General features: G+C 39.8%; 3 protein-coding genes across 3 annotated transcripts; all 3 read left to right on the top strand.

Moving 5' to 3' along the window:
* Positions 1–54: 54 nt before the first annotated feature.
* On the top strand, positions 55–4,762 carry ttc22 (tetratricopeptide repeat domain 22; the record flags this gene model as incomplete). The annotated part of the gene is made up of 8 exons (XM_079267072.1): positions 55–335; positions 740–1,040; positions 1,513–1,568; positions 1,647–1,762; positions 2,091–2,209; positions 3,500–3,661; positions 3,987–4,139; positions 4,226–4,762. Exons 1-8 carry the CDS (start codon positions 73–75, stop codon positions 4,760–4,762), a joined length of 1,707 nt encoding a protein of 568 aa, XP_079123198.1. The 5' UTR covers positions 55–72.
* A 1,668-nt stretch (positions 4,763–6,430) lies between these two features.
* Positions 6,431–9,657, top strand: LOC306775998 (cornifelin homolog). The gene is made up of 4 exons (XM_079266591.1): positions 6,431–6,522; positions 7,466–7,561; positions 7,705–7,892; positions 8,158–9,657. The coding sequence occupies exons 2-4, from the start codon at positions 7,492–7,494 to the stop codon at positions 8,320–8,322; spliced, it is 423 nt and encodes a 140-aa protein (XP_079122717.1). The 5' UTR covers positions 6,431–6,522; positions 7,466–7,491; the 3' UTR covers positions 8,323–9,657.
* Positions 9,658–11,495: 1,838 nt separating this feature from the next.
* Positions 11,496–13,325, top strand: LOC306776678 (cornifelin homolog B-like). The gene is made up of 4 exons (XM_079267462.1): positions 11,496–11,590; positions 12,428–12,536; positions 12,670–12,857; positions 12,967–13,325. Exons 2-4 carry the CDS (start codon positions 12,470–12,472, stop codon positions 13,180–13,182), a joined length of 471 nt encoding a protein of 156 aa, XP_079123588.1. The 5' UTR covers positions 11,496–11,590; positions 12,428–12,469; the 3' UTR covers positions 13,183–13,325.
* The last annotated feature ends 295 nt before the right edge of the window (positions 13,326–13,620 follow it).

The raw sequence follows: 13,620 nt of genomic DNA, 5'->3' as shown, positions 1-13,620 counted from the left end.
CGAAAGCAGTGTTTTTATTGTATCTCTTGTCTTTTTTAAATAGCAGGTAGAGAAGGTGGAGAGCAGGAGGCCATGGATGCAGACAGTACAGTGGACATTGAGTCTCTCATGGAGGGCATGGATTACATACCTGGCCACTTTCACCTGCACCTCAACCTCAACTGTGAACCCGTTGGGCCTGTGAAGCTAAGACTCAGAGACACTTACCTAAAACAAGAGAGCCTGCGAGGCGAGCTTGAGGCTGAAGTGGGATATCTACAGTACGCTGTCCGAAATCTGCTGGGTTTGCTGGCTTTTCACCTGGAACACTTTGACACGGCTGAGGAAATATTCAGGTGACGACTGAAATCCTGTTTTAAGGCAGAGTACTCCAAATATTCACGAAGCAAGAGGCCTTGTTTTGAGACATTGTTGATGCATGATTTCACAAAAAATCTTGACTAGTAATGTGTTTTTTACTGCAGAAACACCACTTAGGTTAAAGTGTGTCTTAGTAGCTATACTTAAATTCTGCGAGCTAACCACAAACCAGCACACTGGACTGTGTGAGGATCACCAACATTGGTTGGATTCGTCGTCTTGGGACCATGGAAGTCTTTTCAAAATGTCATATCAATCCAATGTTATTTTTGCCAAATAAGAATAAAATATCATGAAATATTTTAAAATGTCTTCCAGTGTTTAAGACTGGAGGGATCTTTCTCAAACTGTACTCTCTCTATGTATCTTGACCTTTCAGAAGCATTTGTAAAGAAGACCCTGGTAACCTTAATGCCTGGGCCAACCTCGGCTACGTGTACGACAAGCTGGGGAGAGAGCTGGATGCAGGGGAGTGTGTGGACAAAGTGTCCCACCTTATGGGGTTAGACGCTGGAGAGGCCTTTCAGGATGAGGCCAGGCTTCTGGCTGCTCGCTGCCTGGTTGAGCAAGCTTACGTTCATCCTTACGACGTGGAGCTGGCCAATGAGGAGGTCCTCAGAGACAGACTGACGGCAGCATTGACACTTTACAACCGAGCCCTGGACTATGGAGGTCAGCTGGTGAGATGCACATACAGTGATACTAAAGCTGTACATGACGCTGCTGTTCCTTAATCCATAGCACACGCTATCACCACAGTCCTCTGTGCCGTATTCCACTGTAGTCTCCCGCTTTATAATCCAAAAAGGTTGATTCGGATCCTTTGCGCCGGAAAATCGTGCTCTTCGAGTCCACTAAACGTCGACTGCTTCCCCCATCTGCTCGCTCCATACTCCTCTCACATCACTCCCCTCCCCGTCACATTTTATACAAGCAAGGACAAATAAAAATAATAGCAACAACAATAAAAAGACACTATTCATATCCTATGTAAACATGACAGGCAACTTATAATAATTACAAGTACAGCACTTTAAATATACAAAGGAAAACCCAACAATGCCTGCAGGGCATGCACCTGAAGACATGAATATGTATTCCTGCACAATAAATGTAATTGTATGCCTCGTAAAGCATATTGTTGTTTTTCAGATACCAATAGAGGAAAAACGAAGCTGGTATTTTAAAATGGCGACCATCTATATAAGGTACAACACAAAATCATCAAAAGATAACCACTACACCACTTACTGTGTCATTTCTATTCAGTAATGTTCTCTCTGCAGACTCGACGACATAGTGAAGACCAAAGCAGACTCTGAATACTCCAGACTTTCTCACTACAATAAGGGGCTGAAGCTTCTCAAAGAAGCACTAGAATTGGAGAAAACGCAACAAAAAGGTAAACATGGTACAGTATGTTTCTCGATGAATACATCTGTTGTACATTGAGAGGCATTATGTTGAATGTGAAGTGCAACTCTGCGGGTGATATTTGGATTAAGTGCTGCAACCTTTTGGGCATTCGGTAGTTCATACCGTTCATTGCAATCTATGCAAAGGACCATTGCCCATTGCAGAGAACGTCGTTTTAGTAATAACATCGGCAATTTGATTTAAAATGTTGTTACATAAGTAGTTGCGACCATTTCATCAATCTAGAGGGAGACAAACAACACATGCTTTAAGTAGAACATGGTAAAATCCCTGATTCGGATCTCTCCCCTCAGCTCTTACCTGGTGTTACGTCGGTATCATGTTGGAGAGGAAGGAAGAGTTCACCACCGTGCCCATGTCTATACATGACTGTGGCTACTCGGCTACTGATCCTCTATCCTGCTACGGAACTGTAAGTCAACCCACACATTAGGATCTTTTACCAAATATTAGGCAAGAAAAAGGTGAGGAAGAAGTTGTAAAATCGGATAATGTCAGTGTTCTGCTACCGGCAGTTCATTCTTAATTAGGTTGCTAGTAGCAAACACTGCTCACACAGTTACATTGCAGTTTAACTAACATCCACATTCTGACTAAAGATCGACCATTTTGTCAGATCTGTGACAAAATATCAACAAACGCCTTTCGCTGCAATCTCTGCAACCCCTTACTAAGCTAGCCATGATACTAACTAGCTGTTAGCTGTCATGTGTTGCTAATATAACATTCTAGCTTGGTAACTGTTCGGCTAATTACTGTTGTGCTAGCAAGCAGTTCTTAGTTTTTCTAGATTAATTAATGTGTTCCTCTTAATGCTGTTCTTCTACAGGTGATAACTTCTTCCTATTGACAACTGGCTCGCCTATACCTTTGTAAATCTGGTTCTGTTGTTCCTACGAATGTTAATTAATTTCTTCTTCTGATTTGTAGTCACTATTCGAGTTGGGAGCTTGTTTCTATTTTCATATCGTGCAATCATGGTAACTTGATCAAAGCACGCCAGTGAAACGCCGGCATGGACGTCTTAGTGTCAAAGAGTAACGTACCATCTCATATTGAGGGATTTCATGGGTTTTATATTAAACAACCCGTCTGCAAGCGTTGTAAAAGACATGTGCCAGTGAAGGACATGCGGTACACGGAAGTGCGGGTTCACTCTTCCATAACAGTGGCTCCTTACTCCTTGCTCCTGTTGCTGTTTTGGGGTTACACATTGTAGAAGTTAGGTATATGTTATGCACATAATATCGTATCATCAACTCTTGTGCAGATGCAGATGCATTTGGCGCAAAGTTGTTGTAAAAGACATTTCCTACAATCTTGACAAAAACAAAATAGAATTCACCAAGCTGTTTGCTTGTGCCTGCTGAGTGGCAGCAATGTAACATTACTCAGCAGTGTGTGTACTGGTAGTTCTGTTAGCTGTTAGCCAAATACACCATCAAAAACAATAAAAGTGCGCAAACTGTTTTCCGCCCAGTGTCTCTGGGCCAAGAGTAGCGGCTGGGGGTCGGCGATGCACTCAGCTGTGTTTGAGAATAGTGAGTGAGGAATCAGGAGGCAATCAATGACAGTATAAAACAGGCATTGATTTGAGAAAGTGTGAGTCACCACAACAACAAGAAGTGCTTGAGCATGCAGCAACAACTGGGCACCTTTAACTATTTATATTTAACATACAATATACTTGTCTGTTCCTCAGGCCATAAAGTTGGCCAGTGATGATGCACTCACCCTGAACCTTTTGGCAAAGATCTTCTTTCTGTTGGGCAAACATGAGATGGCAACAGGGATGTGCAACATGGCCCTAAACGTGCTCCCAGACCCAGAGCTCAACTGGCAGGCCTACTGCACCCGTGCCAAGGTACTGCAGCCGATCAAGCCAATGCAAAAACCCAAGGTGGCAAAACTCAGACAATTACCGGTACTATGTGAAATCTCGCATTAATTTAAACTGGCTGAAAAATTGACAAAATTCAGATATACGTACGAATGGATCAAATAGTAGAGCTGGTGTGAACCATACGTAAATAGTTATTTGTACACTGTGTATATCAAGTTTATGTGATAAAAGTGAACTTTTATACTCCAAACACCGACATAATGTGATGATTTAAATACATTTAATAAAAGATGATGTTAATAACAATATGCATAGTACAACTATTGACATATGATTTTCCTTTTAGATCAATATGATGCTCTACGTCAGGGATTTGGGGAAGGTAAAACATGGACAAGGTGAAATTCCAGACCGACAGAAACTAACTGAGGTCAGAAAAGACTTGGACAAGGTGCTGACTGTACGCCAATGTCTGCGGACTCACCTGGAGATGGCACAGGTAAAGACACAAACTACTAATGAGTAATGTAAATGGATTTACTTTTACAGCAACAGGATATTCAGATTCAGTCTTTTTCCCTATAGGTGTACTACTACATGGGCGTAGATGCACTCCAGGAGAGTCTTTTGGTGGATGAGGGGGCAGTGAACAGTGCATTGGTGAGTCTGTCCCATGCCCTACAGTGTGAGCTGGGTGACAGCCTGCCGGACCTCCACGTGCTTAGAGGACGCTGCCTCCTGCTGAAGGGTGAGGAGCAGAACGCTGCAGACTGCTTCAAACGGGCAGTGGAGTTGGAGAGACCAAGGAGCACAGACACCACAGCGCTGCGCTGCCTCCTACAGGCCCTCTTGACTTTGTTCATGCAAGGAGGCCCTGACCCAAGCCTTGCCATCACCCAACTGGAGCTGTGGGTGCAAAAGGCAGAGGACAGGTACCCTGAGGACATTATGAAGTCCGTGCTGAGGTGCCTTTACAGGACTCGCACAGCAGAGGTCACAGAGTTATCCAGGGCTCTGATCAGGACAGGCAGACTGAACCTAGTGAGGAGGCTACTGGAAACAGTGATGCCTGAACAACTGGTTCAGAAGAGACCAATGGCTAGGTATTTCTCTTTTGCGTGAAGCAAATATGTGACTTTAACACAATTTCAGGCACATGACCTGACCAGATTAGACATGCAGTAATTAATAAACTTCTTAACAGCATTTCACAGATACGGCTGAACAGCAGCGGTGCAAACTGTCTTTACTGTAAGTGTGTATGTCTTTAGGCTGATTCTTCTATTATTAAGTTTCGGAACGGTTGGATCGGCAGAGTAACCAACAGTTACAGTGTTAAAGCACAGGGGGGTATTCCTTTTAAGCTTGCTTTACAATGGAAAATATGTTAAACCTTTGAGTTTTCTGACAAAATGCCCTGTTTTCCCTTCCACAGTGACTGTATTAATGACAAATGAGTTGTTTCCAACACAAGCAGTCCTACTGCTGCTTAGTAATATGTGAATCACGTCACACTACCTCTTATTGAGTGGGATAATTCAATGCTCTATCACTAATGACCAGCAGATGGAGGTGTAATCCATTAAGATGTTGCCTGGTTAATGAAAGGTTCTGTTTGTGACTTTCAATAAAAGACAAGTTTTTGAACATTTCATAATGTAATCTATGGTCTTGATCTACAAACAAGTGACGAATTAGATCATATACTGAAACTATTAAATACTGGGCACTAGGGCTCACTAAATGGTCACAACTCAGCCACAACTGCAGAGGTAACAACAAGGCTTCAAGCTTAATGATGCGTTACCTGGGCTCTCTATTTAATTGCTATAGACTCACATATTTATAGAAAAGATAGCCGCAAGATGAAAGTAAACCCATTCTGGCCAATTCACCTCAAACCATCTTAAAATGATGTTAGGTGATTAGTGCAGAGATTTTCTTGTGGAAGAACCAACATTGTCCATGACTGTATTGTCAGCAAGTTAGTGGTCTACATTGTTTATGATATGGGCAGAACGGAAACTGCAGCGGATGTTTGGTTCAACTACTGTTGACAAACAAAAACAAAAAAAACAAAATCCCCGTGTCAAGGGATGTATTGTTCTTGTTAGAAAAATTCACTCGAGGCCGATGCAAAAATCATAACAGGACATTTATTCTTGCAAGGAGACGGAGTTGACTCACATACAGAATATGCATCAAGGCTGCTCAGAGGTCTGTCTCTGAGTCTCTGCTATATATACTTGAATAACAGGCAGTGTGGTGGCACAGGGTAATTTACGATAAGTTCTTGTCACGAAGGATAACACACGAATTGCGTTTCACACAGCGTGGTGTGCGTAGAGTATCTGGAACATCACTTGTTAACAATTCGTTCTAGTACAAAAGTCACTTCATCGTAATCAGGCTCTGCGTAAGTATTGACGTTTTCTACAGGTTTATTTTCTCTTATTTAGGACAAACAGATGAAATGCTCACCAAGTAGTCCTCTGTGACACCTAATCTACAAACCAGCTGAGGCACTTAGTGGAGAGGAAGTTCACACTAACACTCAGTATGACAGGCCTGTGCCAATGAAACATTCCTTAGTCATTTTCCCAACAGTTATACACCCAAGGAATTGCAGAAGCTAGTGTCTGACTGGTTTGCCACACCTGTTACAAGTGACCTGTAATAACATGAATAACAATGAACACACTAGTCTTAATGTGCACTGTGGTTTTTGTTGGGACGATTTGCACGGAAGGTTCAGGTTAAGCAGCATTGTTGGAGTTCCACTGCTCATACGCATCAGGTGCCACTCCTCATACAGAGTGTGTTCTTTCACTGTGTGTTCTTTCACTGATTTCCGTGGTGACAACAAGACTCAGCCGTATCGGGTAAGATTTTTAAGTTTGCTGATGAGAGATGTCTTTATTTTAAACCAAAAATGTAAACTTAATCTTACATGTTGAAGAGAAAAGTGGAAGTAGTTGGTTTTCATTTTGTTGTCTGACATGGCTACACTTTTTGACAAAGCATACTCATCCTTTCACAAAAACAGGCATTTGGTTATTTCTGAAGACGATCACCTGCCTGCTGTTAGGGTTAGTTAGCATATACTGTGTGAATTCACAGCCACCTACTGGTAGTAAGTGTTGTATATTTCGTTTACCACTGAAATATAAAATCAACAAAAGGTGTCGGCTTGTATTATACAGCAAAAATTTTAAAGAAATCTGTTTTTATCATGTCGGCTCCTTCTGTGTCTATTGCTGTGAGAAAAAGGTAAAGTGGGGTCACTTACTCACTCGGCAACGATTGGTGTACAGCCGCTGTGCTCTGAGACAAAAGTTCCCACGGGAGCATTGTGCACACCAGCTGAGCTGAAGCAACTGTAGTATGTGAAGAGAGTTCACTACCTGCAGCTTCTTCTGTTGCCATTGTTTACATTGTAATTGACTATGGATATAGATGATGTTCCCCATATGCAATACTATTTGCAACAATTAACATATTCTAATAATGCATTGAATATGCTTTGGTTTTGATATTTATGCACATTTCTGACTGGTGAAAGAAACCTTGTTTGCACAGGGAACAAAAGATTTGTGGCGGCACCCTCATAAAGTCACTCTGATTAATACATAAACAGAAAAGTAGCAATTAATTTTAAACAACTGTTTTTCAAACTAATTCTCTTTACATTGTACATGAAGTTATAGGAAGTCTAATAAGATTATCAACTCTTCAGTATGAAATATGTGTTGTAAAAAATTACATTTCTGTTCAGTGTAACTCAAAATGACTTTACCGGATTTCTTGATTTCTGTGTGTTCGCAGGTTAATTGTTCTCCACCTAAGAGGCAATGGCAATGGTATATCCCTTGACAGACTGGAACACGGGCATCTTTGGCTGTTGTGAGGACAAATGTTCTTGTAAGAATCAACACCACAACTTTCAATCATATTTATTCACAATTCTGTCATATATTTGTGGATACCTTGTAAAAAACATCCATGTGTCCTTCAATCATATAAAGCCTTGAAGACTATACTATACATGTATGTGTTTTTATTAGGTTGTTATGGTTTCTTTTGCTGCCCATGCCTTGCCTGCACGGTCTCAGGAAACTTTGGAGCGAACGGTTGTCTCCCAATATGTGACATATGCAGCCCGGCCATAACGGCAGCCTTTGGCATACCTCTGTGTGTGCCTCCTGCAGCCTTGGCTCTACGGGTTGGCATTCGACACAAATATGGTATCAAGGTACAAAACGTATGAAAGTGATGATGTTTGAATGAAAGCCTCATATAAAGCTACATAAATGAAGCAATCTTACAAAAATACATTTTAATTTAGAGCTTTAGATGCTTGAATTTCAAGAATGTACTTTGACAGACATTCACATGTTTGTCATTTTCTCTGTGGACTTATTACAAGTAAACACCATTGGACTTAACGATTAATATAAAATATGAAATACTGAGGAATACAATAAAAATATCATAATCCATATGTTTGATCTCCGTAGGGCTCTCTCTGTAACGACATAGCGACTTCCTGTTTCTGTGAGTGGTGCTCCTATTGTCAGATGCACCGAGAGTTGAAATATCGCAAGCAAAACAACACCGTCATCGTCAACATGCAGCCTGCTCCAGTGATGATGGCTCCTGCTCAAATGATGGCTGTAAACTAAATTCTGCTGGTTTTCTGAGCCAACCAGGCGTTGTTATGGTTAATTCATACTGAACCTTGTGGCTTTGATTTAGCGCAGATCTATTATCTATGGTGTGATGATGTTGTGGACGTTCATTGTAAAAGCTGATTATTTTTTGCTTAGGTGTGGGAGACAGTGATATACACAATTGTAATAACTTTGAATTGTGGAATCTGAGCTTGCTGGGTAAATGTCTACATTGTAGACACAACGCTACAATATTGATAATCATGGGATTCTATGGTGGAAGTTGGTAGATTTGATAAGTGAATCACTCTTTTTAAAGACCAAGAGCTTATCTTACTTAATAAAAGTGAACTACTGTTGTAAAGGTCTCAAGATGAAAGATCAGGAAAGCGAACGGCTTTCTGAAGGATTTTAAAACCCAAGAAAATGGGTGTCAATATGTGGGAATTTTAATTGGAAGCAATAATTGTATCTGCAGCAATAATCACATAAATATAAGGATTCATTCCTATATACATTATTTCATTTTGAAAAGCACATACACTTTGTGGAATCTTCATGTTATTATGGAGTTATTCTGATGGGACATGTTTCTGTTTGTATAAAAATGAGATACAATCTCAGTGAAGTAGGTGTCTTCATCTTCATTCAGTGTCTGGTAATGATAGATAGCAGGCCATTTTGTTCATGTGTTTTGTGTAACCTCCTCTGCACTTGCGCTCCTCCCCTGAGAAAAACTGGTTGTTGAATGTGTGTTGACGTCAGTGAAATCACAATCAAATGAAACGTGTCGAAAAACATTTTAATATATTTTTTTATAAATTAGTCAGTAACACAGTACTTTGCCAAACACAAGTGTCAATCTTTAATCGTTGACGAGTAACGAGAGGTCCTAAAGATATTCATGTAGAGGCTCATGTTGTTACTGTGGCTTGGCAGCAGAAATGTTTTGTGTTTGTAAGGCATCAAATGTCAGAAACCGGATCAAAACCTCCCTTGCTTAACCTGTGGATGTCTTCGGTTAGGTTCTTGTCATCAATAGTTGAATCCTATAAAACATCCTTCACATCATTGTTATAAATTTGGATTTTTGACCAAAATCTTAGTAATGAGTATTGACTACTATTAGTAACACATTGACAATGAACATGCATGTACAAAAGAAAGGATTCATAGAATAGTAGAAAAGTATTGAGAAGTATAAATATGTTATGAAAACAACTTGCAGCACCAGCATATAAATCAAAACAACATACCTCGCTTTGTGCGTACCTGCAGTGTACCGTGTCTTCACTGATGCTATCGGTAGAAAGAGCCGAATAGCAGCTTTAAGAAATTAAACTTTGGATGACCTGTGTATTCTAATAAAAACATGAATAACCTGATTGTGCTGCTCACATCTTCTGATTTGTGTCAGTCATATATCTACTCTAAAGTACAAGACTTCAATGATGCTTCAGATTTAAAAAATGAATACAATAAAAATTATTCTGCTTTGTTAATTTCTCTTCTTTAACTGAGTAGTGGAGGAACAGCAGAATAACAAATTAAATGATATTAACTGTCCTGTTGTCAAACAAACAAAACCGTTTGGGACATCTCCACAACATAGCCTCTTTTTCTTTGTTTAAATGGAACAACTTAATAGGTGTAATAGATGGCAATCAAAAAACAATGGACAGCCTGTTCTTAGAATGTGGGTTGGTTTTCATTTGTTCATAGATTCCGGTTTTGCAGCATTGTTAGTGCTCCAACATGCACAAGATGCCACTCGTTACCCATGACATATTCTTTCAGTCATTCACAGCTTCAGAGTCGCCAAGAAGGTGTCTAGCTCCATCAGGTAAAACATATTACATCTGTTTACATCTAGCGGTTAAATGAAAGCTTAACGACATACTGTAAAAGTAACTTTACTAGAAGAAGAGAAGTGTGGTGTCTGCATAACAAAATTATTGATTTCTCAAAACAACTGCATCCTAAATAATTCAAAATGTCATGCTGGAGCAATCATGTGTGTCATCATAGTATGATATACTGTTGGATTATAGAAGATACTTGTATGGGAATATAATGGTGATCAAGTGATTGAGGAAAAAACATTGTTAGTGAATGTAGTTATTCAACGACCTTGATGAGAGAGTGCAGTCACTTTGCTGCTTGGTCTTGCCTCTGCTTGCATTTTCTTGCATTTTCTTGCTTCAATTTGCCAGATATATCACATATATCTTGCCAGATATATCACATATATCACTCTTCAATGTTTGAGTGAAGACAAATCCAGAAAGTCGTCGAGCTATTTGGATTGTTGGCTAATGCTAACTAGCAGCTAAATTAAAGCTAAGTAGCAGCAAGATGCCTCCCTTCTCCACGGATGACTACTACAAACTCCTACAGAAGATTGCAGTCTTGGAAACAAAAATCTACCGACTAGAAGTAAACGCGGAAGTAAATGGACTGTGTGGGAATGATACCACTTTACCATGGACTCAAAACACTGGACAAATGCAAGCTAAGACACAGCTAACTAGCATAACCAGGCCTACCAAGAAACAGGAGGAGAGAACAGATAATGAATCTTATGCGACTGACTGGCCTGCACTAGCACACGGGCAGAACTCCTCCTCAACCCCTGCACCCAGACGGACAAAGCCAAGGACAGCTAAGGAAAGTAAAACCTGAAAAATACCTCCACAACAACCAAGCCTACAACTTCAAAACAGATTTGCTCCATTGTCGCAGGATCCTAAATCTCCATCTGATGACCTGGATAAGCAGCTATCTGCTGAAGAAACAATAGTAAACATGCAAACTTATCAAACTTAGCATACATTCCTCGTCAGCCTGTCCAAATAAATTGGGCAAAGAAAGCTTTAACCACATTAAACTTAGCTTTATTAAATGTCAGGTCTCTGTCAGCAAAAACATTTTTAATCAATGATTTTATTGTTAGGCACAAACTGGACATTTTGTTTTTAACTGAAACTTGGTTAAATCAAGATAACAGTGCAGCTGTTCTTATTGAATCAACACCTCACAACTTCCGTTTCATGAGTGAAACAAGATCGCATAAGAAAGGAGGTGGAGTTGCTGTTTTATTTAATGATTCTCTTCAATGCAAGCATGTAGTTTCGTTTTCTTCTTAGATTCAGGTTTCACAGCATTTTTCATGTTTAGCTGTATGTCACACGTAAGATGCCACTCCTGATCCAAGACATACTGTATCCTTCCAGTCATTCACAGCTTCAGATTCGCCAAATAAGGTGTCCAGTTCCATCAGGTAAGAGCTTGTACATCATGTACATCGTTATCCTAACAATTAAGATGAAGTTTAGTCTGACATTCTTAGCATCTTTAGTATTTTGAAATATGCTATATATATATAATTATAATAGAACATGTTTAATTAATGAGATGCCCCGATGGACCTTGTTTGTTGGGGAAACCAATAGGGAGGTAAAGATCAGGAGAAGTAAACATGAAGACTTTTGTCTCACTATTTTTACATACTATACTATGACTTTTCCATGACTCTTTTTGACAATCTACTGTATCGTGTGACTTTTTTCGGCATACTATACTTTGACTTTGAATGTTATAGTAGGCTATGAAACTGGCTTTAGAAAGTCATAGTATAGTAAGGCATTAAAAAAGGCATAAAACAAATTCACAATAGTACACCAGGAAAAGGTATTTAAAAAGTATAATATTCTAGTATGCCATATATAATGTCTGAAAACGTCACAGTATAGGATGCCATTTAAAGGTCTAAGTATAGTATGCCATACCAAATGTCTTAAAAAGTGAAAGAATAGTGTCATTAAAATGACCATACTTAACTTATAGCATAGAATTCATGAATAGATTAAATGTCATAAAAAAGCCATAGTATAGTAGTAGTAGTAATATTATCGTATGCCATTAAAATGTCATAAAACATCATAGTGTAGAATGTCATAAAAAATAAAACCAGATCATCCAAGAATATAAAAGTGGTGCAATGACATTTTCAGATATGTGCTCCAATTACAATTAACATATACAATATAAGGTGTCAGCGATTTGTAATGTTTGGGGTTAAGTTTTTTGCTGACCTCTTATTTCTGTGCATTAACAGGTTCATTGTTTACTGCCTGTCACTGAAGTTTCCCAACAACAAATGGCAGCAGAACCCTTGGTACCCTGGAAAAGTGGGCTCTTTGATTGCTTTGAGGACGCAAATACTTGTAAGACTCAATACCCCAACTTTGACAAATTTGTATTGTGTTTGGATTGAAGGCCTGATGTCTCATGTGTTGGCGCTTCTTTAACAAGTCACTTTAGAGTTTCTACCACTTAGTGTATCTTGTGTTTTTTTAGGTTGCTATGGTTTCTGGTGCTGCCCATGCCTTGCCTGCACGGTTTCAGGAAGATTTGGAGAGAATAGTTGTCTCCCATTATGTGACATATTGACCCCTGCCATATTTGCAGCCTGTGGCATACCTCTGTTTGTGCCTCCTGCAGCCGTGGCTCTAAGGGCTGGCATGCGAAACAGATATGGTATCAAGGTATGATGCATGTAAAGTTGATGTGCATGGGATTTCACACAACAAGTTTAACAGAAGTAAAGCAATGTTGATTTACAACCTCACATATTTTTTTCTTGGTTCTCTGCAGGGGAACATCTGTGACGACATTGCCGTTTCCTGTTTCTGCGAGTGGTGCTCCTGGTGTCAGATGCATCGAGAGTTAAAACATCGCCAAAAGACTCCCGCCGTCGTCATTGTGCAGAACCAAAACATAATCCAAATGCAGCCTGCTCCAGTAATGATGGCTCCTGTATACCCAGCCCAGCCTGCTTTTGTGAACTATCCAGGAGTGATCCTTATGTAATAGTGAGCTTTGTGGCCTCTCATTGGTCTGTTGTGTCTTGTGAAGGACACATCATTCAGCTCAGATCATGCTGCCGTTTGTTTCGTTAAACCAAAATTCTAAATTGATTTACCAGTGAAGATTAAAGATAATTTTGAATTGTCTCCCTTTGGTATCTCAATGACATACATAACATATTGCACAATATCATCTACATTAATTGTAGTGGTTTGGTCTGTCTTGAAGGGCTGCTATAAGTTTTGCATGCCACCAGGTGAACCTGTTTTTGCTGTGTTTGAAGCTCCAACGCCGCAAATCTTTTTCAGATAGAACGAAAGCCCCAAAGTTTTATTCACAAACTTGTGATACGCACCAAAAATTACAATTTAAGGATACTGTCTGCGTGACAGAGTGGATGGACTGGGACATGCCGTTAGATGCTACAAACCATCTTTATAA

This window comes from Melanostigma gelatinosum, assembly GCF_949748355.1.
Source record: "Melanostigma gelatinosum genome assembly, chromosome: 4".
In the NCBI taxonomy this organism is placed as follows: domain Eukaryota; kingdom Metazoa; phylum Chordata; class Actinopteri; order Perciformes; family Zoarcidae; genus Melanostigma; species Melanostigma gelatinosum.
This window is presented reverse-complemented; position numbering and strand designations above follow the sequence as displayed.

Bases quoted from the DNA above. Each gene is read 5' to 3' on its own strand.
- LOC306775998 (XM_079266591.1), top strand. From the start codon at position 7,492: ATGGCAATGGTATATCCCTTGACAGACTGGAACACGGGCATCTTTGGC. The intron at 7,562-7,704 runs GTAAGAATCAAC...TGTTTTTATTAG, and splicing joins TTGTGAGGACAAATGTTCTT to GTTGTTATGGTTTCTTTTGC. The intron at 7,893-8,157 runs GTACAAAACGTA...TGATCTCCGTAG, and splicing joins GACACAAATATGGTATCAAG to GGCTCTCTCTGTAACGACAT.
- LOC306776678 (XM_079267462.1), top strand. From the start codon at position 12,470: ATGGCAGCAGAACCCTTGGTACCCTGGAAAAGTGGGCTCTTTGATTGC. The intron at 12,537-12,669 runs GTAAGACTCAAT...GTGTTTTTTTAG, and splicing joins CTTTGAGGACGCAAATACTT to GTTGCTATGGTTTCTGGTGC. The intron at 12,858-12,966 runs GTATGATGCATG...GGTTCTCTGCAG, and splicing joins GAAACAGATATGGTATCAAG to GGGAACATCTGTGACGACAT.